This window comes from Panthera leo, chromosome C2 (genome assembly GCF_018350215.1).
Source record: "Panthera leo isolate Ple1 chromosome C2, P.leo_Ple1_pat1.1, whole genome shotgun sequence".
NCBI classification, from domain to species: Eukaryota; Metazoa; Chordata; class Mammalia; order Carnivora; family Felidae; genus Panthera; species Panthera leo.
The window spans coordinates 5,592,030-5,610,773 of NC_056687.1; the positions used below are offsets into that span (position 1 = coordinate 5,592,030).

At 48.7% G+C, this 18,744-nt stretch overlaps 1 protein-coding gene across 1 annotated transcript in view; it reads left to right on the forward strand.

Moving 5' to 3' along the window:
- DSCAM (DS cell adhesion molecule) overlaps positions 1-18,744 on the forward strand; it is a 754,840-nt gene that overhangs the window by 606,301 nt on the left and 129,795 nt on the right. The window contains exons 13-15 of the mRNA XM_042902977.1: positions 11,168-11,364; positions 12,690-12,786; positions 14,141-14,269. Coding sequence (XP_042758911.1) covers positions 11,168-11,364; positions 12,690-12,786; positions 14,141-14,269 — 423 coding nt within the window. The remainder of the gene's footprint in view (positions 1-11,167; positions 11,365-12,689; positions 12,787-14,140; positions 14,270-18,744) is intronic.

Sequence of the window (18,744 nt, forward strand, 5' to 3'; positions counted from 1 at the left end):
GAGGCTGGAGCCCAGGCGCCTTGCTCCGAGTCCCCTTCACACCTCTTCCTCCGATATGACACATGTGAGAGTGGCACCAGACCTCAAGTCACATCTGCAGAGTCCAGAGTGAGGCACGTGCCGTCCGTCTCCCCCCAGGGCAGCAGATTTCAGGAAGAAGGGTGCCATCTTAGTGCCTTCGCCATCTTCCAGATGCTCACTGAGTCATGTTTTCGCCAGGTCTATTTTAAAATAGAATAATGAAAATTCTGTATTCAGTAAAGTTTGATTGGCTGATGAGAGAACACTGAAATAAATTTAGATTCAAGTCTGCACATGAAATATTCATTGTGGAATCCAGGCAGTGGGTATATGGCTGTTCAACTTTCTGTATGTTTGATTTTTTTTCCCAGACAAATGTTGAGATGGGGGTAGGGGGAGGTGGGGGATGTTAAAAAAAATGTACTTGAAGAAGCAGGTTTAAAATACGTGTTCACGTCTCAGAACATCTGCCTCCCTGGTCCTCCCAAGCATGAACCCTTGTGTCCCTGACTCTGTTTTCCAGTTTGGGCTTTGTTGCTTCATCCTTGGACCATACCCTCTTCTGCCACCTCTGTTCTGACAGAGTGGAGGCACTGAGGGGGACCCCCAGGAGACAGGGCTTGTCTGCTCCAATAGAGGGAGTCCTGGGCACCCAGAAAGATCGGCCACTTTCTATGTTGGGATGAGTATTGACGATGGTAATGATGGGGCTAGAGTAGACCTTGTTTAAGTCAGATCCTGGTTGACTCCTCTCCTGAAACTTTGACACCCACTTCTCTATTCCGGGCTCGTCTTTCCTTCTCTGTAAAATGAAGGGATTGAACCAGACGACCATGACAGGCAAGTTGTCTAGTTAGAGATTATCTAGGCTTCTCGGTATTTCATTTTGTTCCTTTTTCAGTGCTAGTTTCAGCAGAGCTGGGGAGGGAGGAAAAAAAGACAAAAATGTATTAGAATTGGTTTTGTGCCGTTAAAAAAGGAGAGTAATGTTTAGAACTCGTCTTGAATATCACCAGCTTATTAATAGAACCGTCCCCTCTTCTGTATCCCTAAGTTGAAAAAGCAACGTATGTGTGGACTCTTTGCTGAATTACATGTCAACACACAGTGATGAGCTGTTCACATCGGTAGGGTTTACTCTTATGAATAAGATTAGTTACTGTTCTCAGGTGAACTCACCGCCTCCTCAGTGCCCCCTGTATTATGGGAACACTCCTTAAAGTCATCAGTATAGTGACACACTCCCCTGTGCCGTTTTGTGGTCTGTATTTAAGAGGAAAAACTGTTGTAGGTGGAGGGAAGGAAGAGAGTCCTGATTTCTAGGGTTTGCCAATGCCTGTGGTGTAAATTCTCCCACTGTTCACACTTCAGGCTACCTAGCTCACGTCCCACGAGTGTGAGTTGGGCCTCAGTGCGCACAACTTTTCCCGGCCAGTGTCAGAGGCCCCACCGGACACCTGCATCTTTATGCTGCAAGCAAGTAGGTCAGATGATGCCCCCTTGTGCCATAAGAGCACAGATTTCCTGAACAGGGAGGTGCTATTAGATGGTATCGTGGTGTATGATGGAAATCTACAAGCCAACATATCACAATGTGAAAATGGCACCTTCCGTAGCGGGTAACTTGGCAGGAAAAGCGCACAGCACACACTCTCTGAACAAAGCTTTCCTGGTCTGGCTTTCCTTTGCCCTTGCTAGCAGGGTTTGCCCACCGCCTCTGCGTGGTACCAATCCCTGTTAAATTACCCCATCCGTTTGTTACGCTTCAGAAATCCGTGCAAAAAGCACTGCTCCGCTGATACGTTGTCATCTCTCAGCATCCATGACTGTGACAGGTGAAAAGGTCATCCCTTCAAACATTAGCATTGCAAGGAGCCATGGTAATGATCCTTTTTTTAAAAAAAAAAATCTTTTTGACCATTTCTTTAAAAGGCTGAAAATATGTGGGTGGACCAGGGAAACATGAGCTGGTCATAACATTCGTGACTCAATACAGAGTTTATTCACCAGAGCTAAATACCTATTTTGGTGGGGCAGTCTTCCAAAGGGCAAATGTGAGTAGAAAGAGAGCATCTTTGGAAGAGGAAGACGGGCAAACCATTAACAAGCCAGAGGCGGGTGGTTTTGTCAAGGCATCGCTCCCATGTGGAATGCAATTAAACCTCTCCTTATTAGGAAGAGGAAAGAACAGAAAACAACTTCTCAAAGCGATGCTGTGTTTTTCATGGGGAGCAGTAACATGTTCTTCCATGGGTTTTTATTTTTAAGGAATAGGAAATTACATTCTGGGTGAACAGCAAGCTTCACCGAGCATTTGCTTCCCTGCATAGCAGCTCGTGAGGTAAGACAGAAACCCTTATTTCAGAACTGGTTCACTCTCCAAAGAAGGAGAAGAAGGAGAAGGAGAAATGATAAAATGCCCCGATCCGGGGAATAAAATGCCATATCCCCACGGGAACTCTCTCTGTTTTCCTCGTCTGGCATTTTACAAACTTTTTTCCTGCCCATCAGGGAGCCCTCTCCGTCGTAGCCTTTACACACCCCTGACACTGTGAGGCACTAATATGGACTTGTTTCTAGAACCCAGCTCTGCCACCAAAATTTCTCCATCCTGTGCTCCACTCAGGGGTCTGCGGGAATCAGGCTCCTGACTGGAGGGACCGGGGGGTCATGTCTCAAAGCTAAATTATATGTGAGTTTCAGTTTCTGATTCATACTCCCCAGCTTGGAGAGGAAAACGGAGAAGTCAGTATATTCTTCTTCTTGGACCTACAACAGATTTATTCACAGTTTTTTTTTTTTCAAGGTCACTTTTGTGGCCCTGGAATCTTTAATTACCATGAATTCGAACTTGGCACTTGTGAGAAAAAAAATCTTGGTTAATGGATTTGAGCCCAAACTGAAAATGTCTTTACTAAAAGATGTGCCCCAAGTCCTGAGCAGACCACAGACCCCAAACAAAAGTCCACATCCATTCCTCATCTGAAGACGTCACAAGTCCCTGCCATCAGACACATGGGGATGCCATCAGTCTATGCTTATCTAGCACTGACCCTGCTGCGGGCTGGCCTCTTTAATCCTCTCAACGATCATTGTCTCCCTGGGACAAAGAACAAAACCGAGTGAGGCACAGTGTAGTTAAGTGACTATCTGGGGCCACTCAGGAAACAAGTGGCACACCTAGGATTCACACTTGGGCAACGACCTTGTTATATAGGCTGATGGTAACCCATCCTATAATCATGAGTTTGCAACTGAGGATCACTTTGGAAACTATATATGCTGCACATTGTATCTTTCTCTGCAAAGCCATCCAATAGAAATTGCTTTTTGGGGTGGCGCCTGGGTAGATCTCTCGGTTGACAGACTCTTGATTTCAGTTCAAGTCTTGATCCCAGGGGCGTGGGATTGATCCCTGCATCAGGCTCTGCGCTGAGCATGCAGTCTTCTTAAGAGTCTCTCTCTCTCTCTCTCTCTCTCTCTCTCTCTCTCTCTCTCTGTCTCCCCCGCCCCTCTCCCCTACTTGTTCATTCTTTCTCTCTAAAAAATTTTTAGAAAAGAAATTGTTTTTTTCAGTGTAGAACATCTGCCATATCATCCTAAAGAGTCAAGACCCATGATTAAGGTCAGCTCAAAACAATTCTTAATCTCCTATTATAGAAAAGCCCCAAATAATAATAAATAAACATAATAGTTTGCTTTTTTCTCATATAAATGTTTTCTGGAGTTAGGCGGGCCAGCTTGGGCATGACAGCTTCATGGTGTCAGCAAGGACCCAGGCTCCCATCTCCAGAGTCATCTCAAGGTCCAAGATGGGAGCTGGAACTCCAGGTATCAGACCCTGATGTCAGGCTGGCACAGGAGGAAACCGAGAAAGCCTAAAGGGAGCTCAACTCCTAGGACACCTGGATGCATCATTGGCTTGAGCTGGCAACACCCAACTACAAGAAGAACTTGGAAATACATTCTTTTATTAGGGTATATTTTTAATAATGTCTCTTGCTAAAAACTGGGGAAAGAGGAACCTGGGCTTCCAGAGGTAACTAGAAATTTCTGCTTGGTGAACAGTCCATACCTACTGTCACAGTTTAAGAGGGCCCCCCAAAATAATACCCCTGAGTTCAGAATCAAGCAAGAGATAGACACAGAAGTAGAGTGGTTGGATACTAGCTTTCTGGAAGATGTGTGTTTGCAGATGCTACATTCTAGAATTAGGGAGACTTACCCCAGTCTCTGCCCAGGCTGGAGATGCACACACCTCTCACTCAGGCACGTCTTCTTTCACTACAGGAAGTTTGTAGATCGGAACATGTGCCCTCTGCCAACAGATATCTGGAAGGAACTGGGTCACACTTGTCAGTTCCTCCCCAACCCTCAAGTCAGGTTAGTCATTGCCCCTCCATTCGGGGGAGGGGTTAGAAGTGTTGCTTTCATACAAGGTCCCCCCCACACGGAAGAATTTCCCCCAACAGCCACCTGCCCATTTTGACAGCTGGTATTATTTTTTCTGGTCTGCAAATTTTTCTGCATACATCCAACAGTACACTAGGAAACGTTGAACCACCAGATCCCCAAAACAAAATGTACAAATAATAATAAAATAGGCCATATCAGCCTCATCAATTCCATTGAGCCAACTCCTTCTCATAAAATACGTTAGCTGCCTTTCTGTGAACCCTTGTGTCTGTAGCTACCACAGGGCTGTTCCTACTGAACAGTGTTGTTCCGAGGCAAAGGTTTCTTGGTGCTTTTATTTGCAGTAACAAGGAAGACGGAAGTAAAACAGGAGGAAGTATTGGGGAATGTCATTCATTTGTCAATGGTGCGAGGGAACTGTTTGCTGAATCAGATGCATCAGACTTCTTTGCTGAACCTTGCATCCTGGAAGGATGGTTTCGCAATACTTGGCACTATGTAAAATGTAATAGCTTCAGACATTTAATCTTTGCCATTAACTTCTTCTCCATCCCTTTTTAAAATCTAGACAATCCGCAAAACAATAAACCGAGCCTGATGGTGTAGCATCTATAAGAGCGGACAGGCACTGACTCATTAACTCCTAAGTCCCACCCTCTGTGGTTCTATACAAATCCACTGGTGTCTGCTTGAGATGCCAAACAAGCCCATCCAGGGCCCCAAATCCCTGCAGCCCTGGGTGTTGTTGCCGAGGTCTCCACCTGCGTTGGATTTAAAATGCAGAAGCCACCAATCAACATTACACACGTCCCCACCAGTACACCTTGGCTCACTCCCTCACCCCAGACGCCCCCATTGTTCAACATCTGTTACAGTGAGGTCCACGATGGTTGTCACAGGCCTAGTGGATGCAAAGCCGCCAAGGGACCCTTTGCTTTAACCCCCAGATAAATCCACACATCAACATACATCCCAAGTGAGAGCAAATATGTTGTTATCTACGTGTCTTTTTTAGCAACAAGTTGACAATTATGGGTTAGACATAACAGAGACTGTCTTGATCTCGGATATTTGAATCATTTTTCCTATTTCTATCCACATTTTTTGCCCTCAGTTTTATCCAGTGAGTCTTACAATAAGCAACCAATTCCTGTCTGTATTTTTTTAAATTTTTTTTTAACGTTTATTTATTTTTCAGACAGAGAGAGACAGAGCATGAACGGGGGAGGGGCAGAGAGAGAGGGAGACACAGAATCGGAAGCAGGCTCCAGGCTCTGAGCCGTCAACCCAGAGCCCGACGCAGGGCTCGAACCCACGGACCGTGAGATCGTGACCTGAGCCGAAGTGGGACGCTTAACAGACTGAGCCACCCAGGCGCCCCCCAATTCCTGTCTTTAAAAGATCGTGTGGTTGTTGGAGCAAAAGAAAGCTTCTTGGGAGATTCTCAAATAATTTGGATCCGTAGAACATTTTTTTAATTAAAAACTCAACTGCATTTCACATGTCTAAGTAATTTGATAACATACACAAATACGGAGTTTACCATGATCACAGAAAGGAATTTTTCACAGTGGCAAAGACCCTGACTTAATGCATTAATGAGCATGCCTGAATACATCCTACGTAGCCAGCACCCCACCGCTGAGGACATTTGCCAAGGGTCGATGTTCAACTGACACTTCCAGTATTCAACAGGTGCCCCTGATTCTTTCTCCAAATCTCTTGGGGGAAAATGGTTGCTACCCCCTTCCTTCCTGGCCTATTTTCAAGGGAAGACATCGAAGGATGCTCATAGAGAGATGTTGAGTTCATCCCACGCCTTTGCATGAATAAAATGTCTACACAACTTATTTCTCCTACCCTCTTGGACACTTAAAATGTTTTTATTAACCATTTTAGAAAGGAATCTTCTCGAATACTTAAAATAGTCCTATCTCTTATTAAGCAAACCACACCAGGCCAGTGTAACATTTTCTCAATGGTCGAGGGTCATCATTTGGAAACCCATGATGATGGAGTAATGGTCTTCTTGGTATGGGGGCATGTTGAGCACAGGGTGCGGGGAAGAGAGACATCGTGTTTGCGAGCCCACGTGGGCCTGGTCACCATGATCTCGGGATTTGTGTCATTCCGCCATCATCTCTCATGTCAGCTCTTGGGCAGTTCCGCTTTTCTTTCTGGTTCTACCCGGGGAATAGCCAGCTGCTGTCTCCAGGGAGGGTGTTAATCTGCTGTAGGCAGGAAAGTAATTGAACTATACTCATCTGTTCTGCCCATGAACACGAAGAGACTTTGAAAGAGCATCCAGTTTCTCCTACTGCTAACATGTTTGCATTTTGTAGATATTTTAGGGCTATTTGGGCGTTCTTAGACACAATTTATGATTGCTTCCTTTTCCCCTTAAATATATTTCCTGTGGTTGGGGTTTTCTGAAACAGTGCCACTCTAAACGAAATCCTCACTCTGTGCTTAAAGGGAAAGTGATAAGGAGACATATGGGAAGAGCCTCACAGGCTGGTCTGGCCTCTCCCCATAACTATGTTCCAGAAAGTGGTCCCCTGCACTATAATGAGCTTGCATCACAGTGCACTGGGCAGGGTGGGATCACACACAAGGCTCCATGCAAGAAAGCGGATGTCCCCCGCACTGCCCCAGGCGCAAATATTCAGTGCACCTGTCCACTTCTCCCTTGGTCAGGGTGGGAGTTTTCCCTTTCAGCTGCCCTTCTGCACACCAGATGTCCAAGTTCCATGCCTCCTGTCCTGTGCAGAGGTTTTCTGTAGCCTTCAAACCCTTGACAAAGAATGGTGCAAAGTTGCAGGCAGGAGTATCAAATAAGAGGGAGTGGTCCACTCTACTGCCTGCTCCCCCTAGAGCCTCCCCCTTGGAGGATGCCCTTGGGGAGGGACACCGTGTCTCCCTTCGGCCCCTCCAAATGGCATGCACATTCAGCCCCCTGTCTGGGTAGGGCCCCTCAGTTGGTGACTATCTGGACCAGCGAATGGGGCTGGTGAACTCCCAGGGCTGTAGTCCCTTCCCCTCAGTGGGGTGAGGAATTGGAATACACTGAGAAGGTCCCCATCTGTTGTCCCAGGATCATAGCTCAGTGGAGCCTTCTCATGCTGCTCGCAGGCCCTGATCTCAGAGGAGGAGGGGCTCCATCCCCTGTGTTTGCCTCATTCTCCCAGTTGGCATGGGTCAGCCTCTCCTGGAACCTTCCTCACCACCCTCACCTGTGCGGTGGCAGCACTGGGTTGGCGCTGAGCTTTCTGCAGCCAGTGAGCATCAAGCTGGAGCTCACCTATAGCTTCACCCTGCTTTTATGGTTCACGGGAAACATTCCCCCCACTTCCTCTTCTGTGCTCCGTCTTCTGACACAGAGATTGTAAAAATGGTGAAGCCACTTGGGATGACAATGTGGCAGTTCGTCAGAACGTGAAACGTAGAATTTCCGTGTGACACAGCGGTTTCTCTAGTAGAGATCTACCTGGGAAAAGTGAAACCATAGGTCTAAGCGAGAACCTTCATGCAAATCTTGGTAGCAGCATTATTCATAATATCCCAAAAGTGGAAACAGTTCCAATGTGTGTCAACTGTGAATGAATAAACGAAATGTGTTAATCCCGTGCAATGCAGTATTATTCAGCAACAAAAAAGAAGCTCTGATAAGGGCGCCTGGGTGACTCAGTTGGTTAAGCGTCCAACTTCGGCTCAGGTCACAATCTCACACTTCGTGGGTTCGAGCCCCACATCAGGCTCTGTGCTGACAGCTTAGAGCCTGGAGCTTGCTTTGGATTCTGTGTCTCCCTCTCTCTCTGCCCCTCCCTGTCTCACACTCTCTCTCTCTCTCTCTCTCTCTCTCTCTCTCTCAAAGATAAATAAATATTTTTTAAAAATGTATAAAAATTTTTTTTAAAAAGGGAAAATGCTGATACATGCTACACTATGGCTTAACCTGGAAAACATTCTCAGTGGGGGAAAAAAGGCAAAAATTAGACACAAAAGAATACCTACTATGGGATCCCATTTGTAGGAAATGTCCAGAAAAGGCAAATCTAGAAGGACAGAATATTGATTACTGTTTGCCTGGAATGGGGAGTAGGAAAGGACTATAAATGGACAGGGGAATCCTTTTGGGATAATGTACATGCTCTAAAAATTGATATGGTTGGGGCGCCTGGGTTGCTCAGTCAGCTAAGGATCTGACTCTTGATTTGGGCTCAGGTCACGATCTCGCAGTTCATGAGATAGAACCCCACATCAGGCTCTGTGCTGTCAGCTCGGGATTCTCTTCTCCCTCTCTCTCTGCCATCCTCTGCTCTCTCTCTCTCTCTCCCTGTCTCTCTCAAAAATAAGCTTACTAAAATGATTTTCCTTTAAAAAAAATAAAACCAAATTTGATGTGGTGGTAACTATACAACTGTATGTACTTCTGTTGGGTTGTAATAGTGTGTGTGTGTGTGTGTGTGTGTGTTGGATAATACAAATATATGTGTATGAGCCCCCCCAAAAAAACTCATGCCTACATGAACCTCAGAATGTGAATTCGTGTGGAAATAAGGTCTTTGCAGATATAATTAGTTAAGATGAAGTCATACTGCGTGAGGGTGGGTCCTAAATCCAATGACTGGTATCCTTATAAGAAATCCACATGAAGACCCGGGGAAACCCTTAAGGAAGAACATGACGTGAGTGTGGGCAGAGATGGGAGAGTTGTGGCCACAAGCCAAGGATCGTGGGGGCCAGCAGAAGCTGGAAGAGGCAGGGAATGATTCTTCCCTAGAAGTTCGGAGGGAGCATGGCCCTGCCTTCACCTTGATTTTGGACTGGCCTCCAGAACTGTGAGAGAACAGATTTCTGTTGTTGGAAGCCACCCAGCTCGTGGTGATTTGTTTCAGCTCTCCTAGAAAACTACTACAATGGACAAACCCTTTCCCCTGTGCACTTAAAACAGGTAAATATTATGGCATGTAAATAAGACCTCAAAAAAGCTGTTGGTAAAGATTAAATTTTTTTCTTGAAGCGGCTAGAGGAAGTGAGTGATCGGGACCGAAGGCTGGGGCCCATGAGCCAGTCTGGCTTTCCCTCAGTTGTGCTGGAAGGGGGATCTCACCACCACCGAGGATAAAATGCGGGGCCCACGGTGTTTCTTCCCTTCAGTTAGTCTGTCCACTCCACGCCTCCTAATCTCTGCCACACACCCGCCGACTGTAGAGAAACTTCAAAGTGTGGGTTCTCCTGCGGGCGTCCAGGCTACAGAGCCGGTAGGTTTCTTACTCGTTGTGGTATGTCTCAACCCACTCCGGTACGCTGTGGGGAAGACGGGACCCAGCACGGGCCAGGAGAGATCCGATGGGCATGGATGGAGTGTGCCTCCCACTGGGGTGTGTTCGTGTCTCTTTCGCTAGGATCTTCGGGCCCACGGCCCAAGTAGGAACACCAGCGTATTGCCCCTTTAGCGTGAATTTAACCCCAAACCCACATAGAGGCAGACCAGCTGTGGGTTTTCCGGGAAGGCTTTTTTTTTTTTTCTCTTCGTCCATAACACAAGCCAAGGCTGTTTGCTTTTCCCTTCCCCCCGTGTGGGTCTGGTTGTCCTTGTTGCAGGTCCTCGCTCTGAAGGTAGGGCCCTTTGAGCAGCCTGGTTTGAAGGTCCCACTTTCAACTCCCTGCCTCCAACATCATAATACCTCTGGCCTTTCAACAGCCACTTCTGCTTCCGGCTCCTGGGATTTCTCTCACTTTCTTAGAAGCTGCGTGCGCATTTAAAAGGATGCTTGTTTTGCGCCGCCCTGCATCTCTAAGTGGTGTATGGGGTGGGAGCAGAGTCCTACGTCACCCAGCACATGGCCAAGAATGGAGGTCTTTAGAAGAATTTTGAGGTGGGAGACAGGGAACCTGAGAAGTTGCACAAAGAGAGGTTTCTGTTTTCTTGGTGCGCTGGGGATGAGATGGCCTGCCATATGTTACGGGAGAAGGGTGGGTCTGGGGTCTCCGGGTGACGGTGACAGTTTGTGACAACTGTGGGTATATCTAGAAGTCACTTCGAGGATGGGTCAGCAGCGATCAGGGCCCCAGCCTAAGTTGCTCGATAAGGTTTCAGAGTTCCACAGTTGAAAATCAGGGTCAGAAACTGTCATTTGCTACTGGAAGCCCCCTCTCCCATCTGTTCAGCAAGTAAAATTGTTTTCCTATGTGTCCTCGGGGACACAGGCTATATTCCGTGACCGACGTGTGCCCTCGGTGGGCCGGGAAGAGAGCAGCGCCCCCTGAATATGAAATCCCATGGCAACTTCTGAATGAATGAGCTTAGGGCTCATTTCGTCAGGTTTCACTTTTCTGCCACCTTGCCCCTTTTCTGCTCATGATTCGTGCTCAGCGGTTTCTTGAATACATTTTATTTCAAAGAAACAGCTCTTTTGTAAAAATGTTTATTTATTTATTTTGAGAGAAAGAAAGCACAATGTGGGTGGGGAGGGGCAGAGAGAGAGAGAGAGAAAATCCCGAGGAGGCTCCACACTGTTAGTGCAGAGCCTGACGCAGGGCTTGAACTGACAAAACCGTGAGATCGTGAGCTGAGCCAAAACCAAGAGTTGGACACTTAACCGACTGAGCCCCCCCAGACGCCCCTCAAGGAAACACCCCTTTAAGCCAGATTTAGCTGAGTGTTGAGGTGGGAAGTCAAGAATCCTGCTTTGCCAAATAAGTCGTGTCCTTCTTGGATTTTCAGTTCCTGCGATGATAACGTCCTATCCAAATACGACCCTAGCCACTCAGGGTCAAAAGAAGGAAATGAGCTGTGCAGCCCATGGCGAGAAGCCCATCATCGTCCGCTGGGAGAAGGAGGACCGTATCATTAACCCCGAGATGGCCCGTTACCTTGTGTCCACCAAGGAGGTGGGAGAGGAAGTGATCTCAACGCTGCAGGTAAAACGCGTCAAACACAGCGGATCAGCATCTAACTTTGTCAGCAGAATAATCCTGTCCTTTGACCTAAGCGGGGGCATGCGGGTGATGAACAGCAGATAATCTTCCAGGACTACCATTTCTTTCCCACTTCTTACAGCAAGATTCCTGAGCAGCCTGCAAAAACAGTGCTTTACTTTAAATGTTATTAAGAATAAAATTACAATGAGCATGGCAGGGAACCCAACGGTAGTAAAAACCAAAAAAAAAAAAAAAAAAAAAAAAAAGGTAGGAATCGAGTCTCTTAATGATAATTAATCCCAGAAAAATGGCATCTTATGCTGTGCACATGTTTTAACATGCTGTAAAAAGAAACAAATTGGATGGGCTTTCTAAGGAAAAGTGGTTTGCTTTTCTTGGACAAATCCAACAGAAAAGCTTCTGTCTTTCACATAGGATCACAAAAACTAGAAAAAAAGTATTGTCGTCTCTTAGATTTTTTTATTTTTTTTTATTTTATTTTTTTTAATTTTTTTAACGTTTATTTATTTTTGAGACAGAGAAAGACAAAGCATGAAGGGGGGAGGGCCAGAGAGAGGGAGACACAGAATCCGAAACAGGCTGCAGGCTCTGAGCTGTCAGCACAAAGCCCGATGCGGGGCTTGAACTCACGGACCGCGAGATCACGACCTGAGCCGAAGTCGGCCGCTTAACCGACTGAGCCACCCAGGCGCCCCTCTTAGATTTTTTTAGTACTAGTGGTAGTTAACTGAGTGGTGTTTTTAGTGGCGGGGGGTGGGGTGAATGATGCTATAGCCCACACAGAGAAAAAAAAAAAAAGCCCTGTGTTTGAAACACTGATATTGATTCACTCACAGGTCCAATCCTAGAGTCCTTCTAGAGAGAACTCTAATGAGGGTCCTGTAAGACCAAGCATTTACTGCAGGATTTATAGGTCTGCTTCTTTAGGCACTCTGGATACTCTAAGCACACACCATGAGAAAAAAAAAAAAAAAAAAAAAAAAAAAAAAAAAAAAAATATATATATATATATATATATATATATATATATGGAATATACATCAACCTGACCATGGCATCCTACATAAATTACACATCCAATTTAACGAGGACCAGCTGACACTGATAACGTACGTCGAACCTATCCATCTACACCGTTACAAATGCACTGAAATAATTTGCTCTCGGGGGTGTGTGTGCACGTGTGCGGGTGTGCTGGGGACCGGAAGGGTAGCAATGGAGAGATTTTTATCATCAAAAGTCCTTTTAGTTGTCCTTGCTCCATACTACTGGATAAGATGGATTTCTTTCTGCTTTACACATAGATTTTGCCAACTGTTAGAGAAGATTCTGGCTTCTTCTCCTGTCATGCTATCAATTCTTATGGGGAGGACCGTGGAATAATTCAGCTCACAGTGCAAGGTAGGAAGGAGACCAAATTGGGGGAAAACACGGCTTTTAGGACAGTAAGTGAGGAGGTTTGGGGATGGCGGTGGGGTGGTCTGGAGCTGATAGCCAAGAAAGAATCCTTGAAGACGTCTTTGGTGCAAAAAGGTGATTTTATGAAAGCACGGGGACAGAACCCCTGGACAGGAAGAGCTGCACTGGGGTCGTGAGGGGTAGCTCGTTCTCTACCCTCAGGTTGGGAGGGGCTCCAGGATAGAGTAAGTCTCTAAGGTATTTTGGAAGCAAGGTTTCCAGGACCTTGAGGGGCTAGCTGTTGCTAAGGAAACACCATTTATTACCATTTAATAAAACCTCAGTCACGAGCCCCTTCAGATCTATATCAGGGGCCAGAAGCTTGGAGTAGGGTCACCAGCGTATATCTTGGGGGAGTTGAGGTAAAGGAAGCAGACTTACAGGGTCCTCGAGGTTGGGACAATGTTAAGGCAAGATTCCCTTTTGCCCCCAGCAAAGTGTCATCCTTGAGGAAGCTGAGCTCCTAGAGGGAAGGCACTCTGCTGGTCTCAAGGACTTGTCAGTGGGCTGTAGGCAGTAGGGAACTTCATTTTTCATTTGCCTTAGTTTCCCCACATCACCATGGCACGCACCTAAACCCCTTTCCTTTGTTCTTGGGCCGCCAGGACTGTCCGAGGAATATCACACATATTCCACTGGGGGCGGGGGGCGGTGTGCCAGCCTGTATTTTGCCCTCAGCTTGTCCCATGCCCCCCCCATCCCCAAGTGTATGCCCAGGCTCAGACCCCTGTGTGGGCTCAGCTTGCTACGTAACAGCTCCTGATTCCCAGAAAATGTTGAACATGCACACAGCTGGTGTCAAAACAGTTTCTTGCAGTGCCCATGAGGATGTCAAGGTGCAGCCCCCAAAACACCGGGAGCAAATCCTTAAAGGAATTGGGTCAGGTGACCCTGCGGGCCCACGGAGTGCACCACGTGTAACAGTGTGCCTGGTCAGCCCACCTTTAGGAATCCTTACGCCAAACGGTGCAAATGACACGGGAAGTTTAACATTTGAAGCCCAGACATTCTTTTGAGTTCGAGATTCCAAACCAGAAGAGTGACATCCTTGTTTGGTGGCCCAGCCCCGCGATAAAAGCCTGCTTACAGAGCCCTGCTGTAAACATTGGCATTTGGGGAAAAGTGGAATTTCTCGTCCCTGCTATGCGAATAGGAAAAAAAATTGCTTCCAGGTAAAAGTTTCAGCTGCTGTCAAAGGCTGACAGGGCTTTTCGGGAGCCGTAGTCAGCATTTCCACCCGCGTCCTCTGTCTGAGCCATGTTTGAACTAAGCCCGGGTTTTCCTGTCGATTGCGCAGAGCCCCCAGACCCTCCCGAAATTGAGATCAAAGACGTGAAAGCTCGCACAATCACCCTCAGGTGGACCATGGGGTTTGACGGCAACAGCCCCATCACGGGCTACGATATTGAGTGCAAAAATAAATCAGGTAAGCTCTTTATTCCCTCCAGCTTTACTTCCACTTCAAAAGGCCCTGTTACTGCTCTCCTTTGTTATTCACGATCACCTGTGAGAATAAACCTGAACTCCACGGAAACTCCGAGGGGGCTCCTTTTACCGGTTTGTCTCTCTTCTTGCACAAAGGACTCCACATTTCCTTTCTGGGGTGCGGTCTGTGTGCAGGGGCCTGTCTCTGCCTCAGGGCCCCCTCCTTTCTCTCCGGGCCCCGGGCTTGCTCCCTGCCCGCCATCCTGGCGTTCTTGCCACCAGCCGGCAGGGGGGCAGCTACGGACAGCACCTGGCCACTGGCCACTGATGTCCTCTTTCCTGCCACCCCCCCCCTTGCTGTCCTCACGTGCCATTTTCCCTGTGGCTGCTCGCTACGGGGACTCCGTCCAGAGCCTGGGCTCCAGCTGTGCTTGGAGTCCGTGGGCCGAGTCTGTGCAGAGGCAGGAGAGCTGCTCCTGGCGGAGACGGGCACTGACCCCGTAGGGGACGTCCTGGAAGGACCGCAGGGACAGGCCCGCGTTCGGCCAGGTGGGCAGAGGGGCCATGAGTAAAACAGACCCAATGTCAGGACCGTGACAGGTGTGTCCGTTTATCCCCTTAAAGGGATCACGAATGCCAGGGTCACTTGGAACTTTACGATCCATCAGGCCGAGGGGAGAACACCTCAGTGTGGCCTCTGGCGGGAACTTTTCCTGCCTCTCATAAGAGGAATCGGAGCCTCGCCAGCATGTGTAGGGTTAACAAGTTCCTTGCAGACCACGCATAGCCTTATTGTTTCCTTTCCGGCCACCAGACTTTAGGTGACACTGTCCGTGACCTGCACAGTATCTTTTGAGCTGAGACCCTGGTGACAGCCAAAGCTCGGGGCAGCTGGAGGCAGGTCGCGAGTGAGGAATGCTTCAGGACGAGCGAGCAAGGGGCAGGACGAGAGGGTGGCAGGAGCTGGAAAGGACGGCCGAGGGTGGAGTGTCCCCGAAGCAATGCCTGAACGCTAAGAACTCCCAAGAACGGGGGTTTTAGAAACAGCACTTGAGACTTGCAGTGCGCAGCTGGGTGGGGAACGCACGCTAGAGCAGCTTGTGACCCAGAGTCCCAACAGAGACCTGGCAGTGAGCCATGCGTGCACGGGGCCCGGTGGGGCTTCGGGAGAGGCCCTCCATGGCTGCCTGGGGCACTGTCATCAGCGGATAGGACAGCCAGCGCAGGCTGGAGGCGGGGGCACAGTGACGGCCAGCAGGCTGGAGACGGTGCTGGCCCAAACAGGGCTCTTTCAGGAACTGGGAGAAACGGGTTTCCAGGGCCAAAGGGAAGCAAGGAGGCCCTGCCTTTGTTCTAAAGACCTAGGTCAGGAAGGAGCCCAGGGATCCCAAGGTCCGCCATGCCCGTCTTGAAGGAAAGGAAACACTCCTTAGTGAAGCCAGCATGTGCCTAGCAGAGAGTGGCCCCGAAACTGATGGTAACAGTGAGCTCTCCAGAGAAACGCACGCGCACATCATGGGGACAGTCCACAGAGTCCTGGGCGGGGGAGGGATGGCCCCGCCATCCTCTGGCCGAGCACTGACTGCGGGACCCCAGGCTTCTGTGCTCTTGGCGTGGGTCCCCAGGCGGGCTCCCAGGACAGCAGGGTCAGTGCCTCGGTGCCGGTGTCCAGGTGCCAGTGATGGTCCAGTGGTTGCACAACCTGTCCTGGCTCCGCCGCTGGCCCTGTCTCTACCTGGCCGTGTGCCTTCACTGGTCCCCTGCCCTCAGCATTCCCCTCTGTGACATGGGACTCCACAACCTTTCCCTGTGACGAGTCCTTCAAAGGTCACAGGCTGTCCTCCGGCTGGAGAACCGCCCCCCTTCCCTGGACCACACGGTTCCCATGCTTACCCCCACCTGCTCCTTAGACCCCACTCCTCACGTCACCTCTGCAAGGACGCATTTCTGGCCTCCCGCTCGCGTGCTCCTAGAGCATCATCTCCTTTCTTTCCCGGCTGGGCTGTGGTGGGCAGTTTGTTTGTGTTTTCTGTTCCCACGTTTATCAACATTTCCTTTTATCGCATCTGGATGTCGAGTCAAGTTAGAAAAGCTGTTCTCTACGGCCGGGCTATAAAACAATCTCCCCTGCTTCCTACGTGTATGGTTTCTTTCTCTTGCTCTTTAAAATTGAGATCTCTAATCCATTTGGAGTTGATTCCTGGGTATGCTGGGAGATGTGGCTCTACTTTGACCTTTTCCCAGATGGGAATCCTCCTGCCCCAACATGATTTACTAAAAAGCCCACCTTTCCCCACTGGTTCCAGATGTCACTTTTATCGCCCCCTGGCTTTCCACGTGCACCTGTGTCTCTTTCTGGACTTTCTAGTCAATGCCACCGTTTTGTCCATCTCTGCCTCGGCACTAGACTGCGGTAGTCACGCAGGCTTTGTGGTTCCACTTCTGGTGGCCCTGGTTCACCCTTACGACTTTTCCTTTCCGTGTCTTATTCGCTTTCTACACACGGAGCCATCCGCATCAACCTGTCTAGCTCCATAAAAATATTCTTGGCATTGCTGCTGGGATTGCATCAGACTTGTTAATGACCTGAGGGAGGACCGACACTTTTATGACGCGGTCGTGGGTTGCGTTTTGCCCACCGAGAAGTTCTAAGCCCTGCTACCACAAATGCCACCTTCCGTGGGATGAGGGCCACTGCAAGCGTGACTTGCTGGTGGGTGTGCCATCTTCACTGGGCCGGAAGTCCCCGTGCCACCAGATTGAGTTTCCCCCAACCCGTTTCCCCAACACCCAGCACAGCACCCAGCATGCTGTGGGCACCCAATGCGTATTTGGTGAATACTCTTTAAAGACGGGAGCTGCTTTAAAACACTTTCCCCTGTGTCTGGCAGATGGCAAACCTCTATTAAATAGCAGCTTTCACTCTTACTCTAGTGTGCACCCAGTGCTTAGGGATCGAATGCCTCCAAAACCGTCGGTGTCGCCCATTTAAGAGTCCTCAGTGCGCGCCCCCCCCCCCCCCAGCGCTCCCCATAAGTTCCCTGAAGGCAGGAACTCTGGGATCGTGTGCCCCTAGGTCCCAACATCTAGCATGGTGCCTGTCATGTTGGGAGCACTCAGTAAATACTGATGGCACTTAATTTACCTGCGACCCAAATCTAAGAATCCTCTCCACGGCATTTCCAAATTACAAACTGATCGGGCTCTACATCACGCAGGTAGGAGAGCTCCTTCTCTGTGATGTGGCTGCAGTCAGGTTCCATCCATCTGTCATCCTCTCTTTCAGCCACACACAGGACCAGCCTGGTGGGTGGCTGAGATGTTCACGCAGCCCTGGAGTGCGGTGAACCCAGTTTGAGATAGAATGCGTCCCAGGAGAGTCACTGGGGAGGAACCCGGACTCCATGACCTCAGATTTCCAGGAGGGCCCTCCAGACGGTCCACCTCTTTCAGTGCGAAAGGCCTGGACAGAAGATCCGCGTTGGCAGCTGGCAGTAACTGTATCCACTGCTGTAAAAAAGCATGTTGGTCTGGGCTTTTCTCGTATTTGTTGCCTCCACATTAGATTTGGGATGTATGAAAGGGACAACCATAATTTAAGATAGTTAATTTAAGGCTGCGTACATAGAAAACTGGTCCTTCAAATCACAGCTTAAATGTCACTTCCTCCAGGAAGCCTTCCCTGACCACCCATTTTATAGTGTGCTCCTTTGTCTACTCATAGAGCATCCTAAACGCCTTGGAACATTTGGTCGGCTTCTGACTGCTTCTTTAGTACCTGGATCCTCTACTGGGAAGATACTTAAGATCCGTCTCCCCTGCTGGGAAGTTGTCCCTCTGAGGGCTCTCTTGACCCCCTGGGGGACCCCTGTAATCCCCCTGCAGCCCTGTGCTATGAGCCTGCATCCCCCACAGCGAGCATCATACAAATGAGACTTGTAGTAAACATTTGTTAGCGTGTTGATTCTCATTCTCTGTTTTAAGCACTGAAATCACACCCAAAAGGCACTTTCCTCTACTCTTTGTTAATTTACGTGTGGCTGTACTTTGTGTTCTTAACAGAGCGGGTCCCTGCAAGCCGTCATTCCATCTGTGCTTGGACAGTCCCAGCAGTGGGAACTCACTAGCCCCAAGGAAGCACCATTCTGCCTTGACCCAGCCACGACTGTCAGAATTCTCACATTTCTTGCACCAACACAGACCTTCCTGAGTCCGGTGGCCCTCTTCCCACCCCTAAAACCTTTGGTCAAATGCTATCCCTTCCAGGATTTGAAGGCAGACGACTCTCTTGGTTTTCTGTTTAGCAGGAAAAAGAAAATATCCCAAGTCCCCTTACTGGTATCTCCTGCGACACCCTCCCGACCATCTCAGTCTGGCCATGCCAGTATCATCGAGGTCTGTTCATGTAGTTCAACCAGTTCCACTGGCTGCTTTGTCTTCCACGTTACTTGGTTCCTAATGACCGTTGCTTCTCCT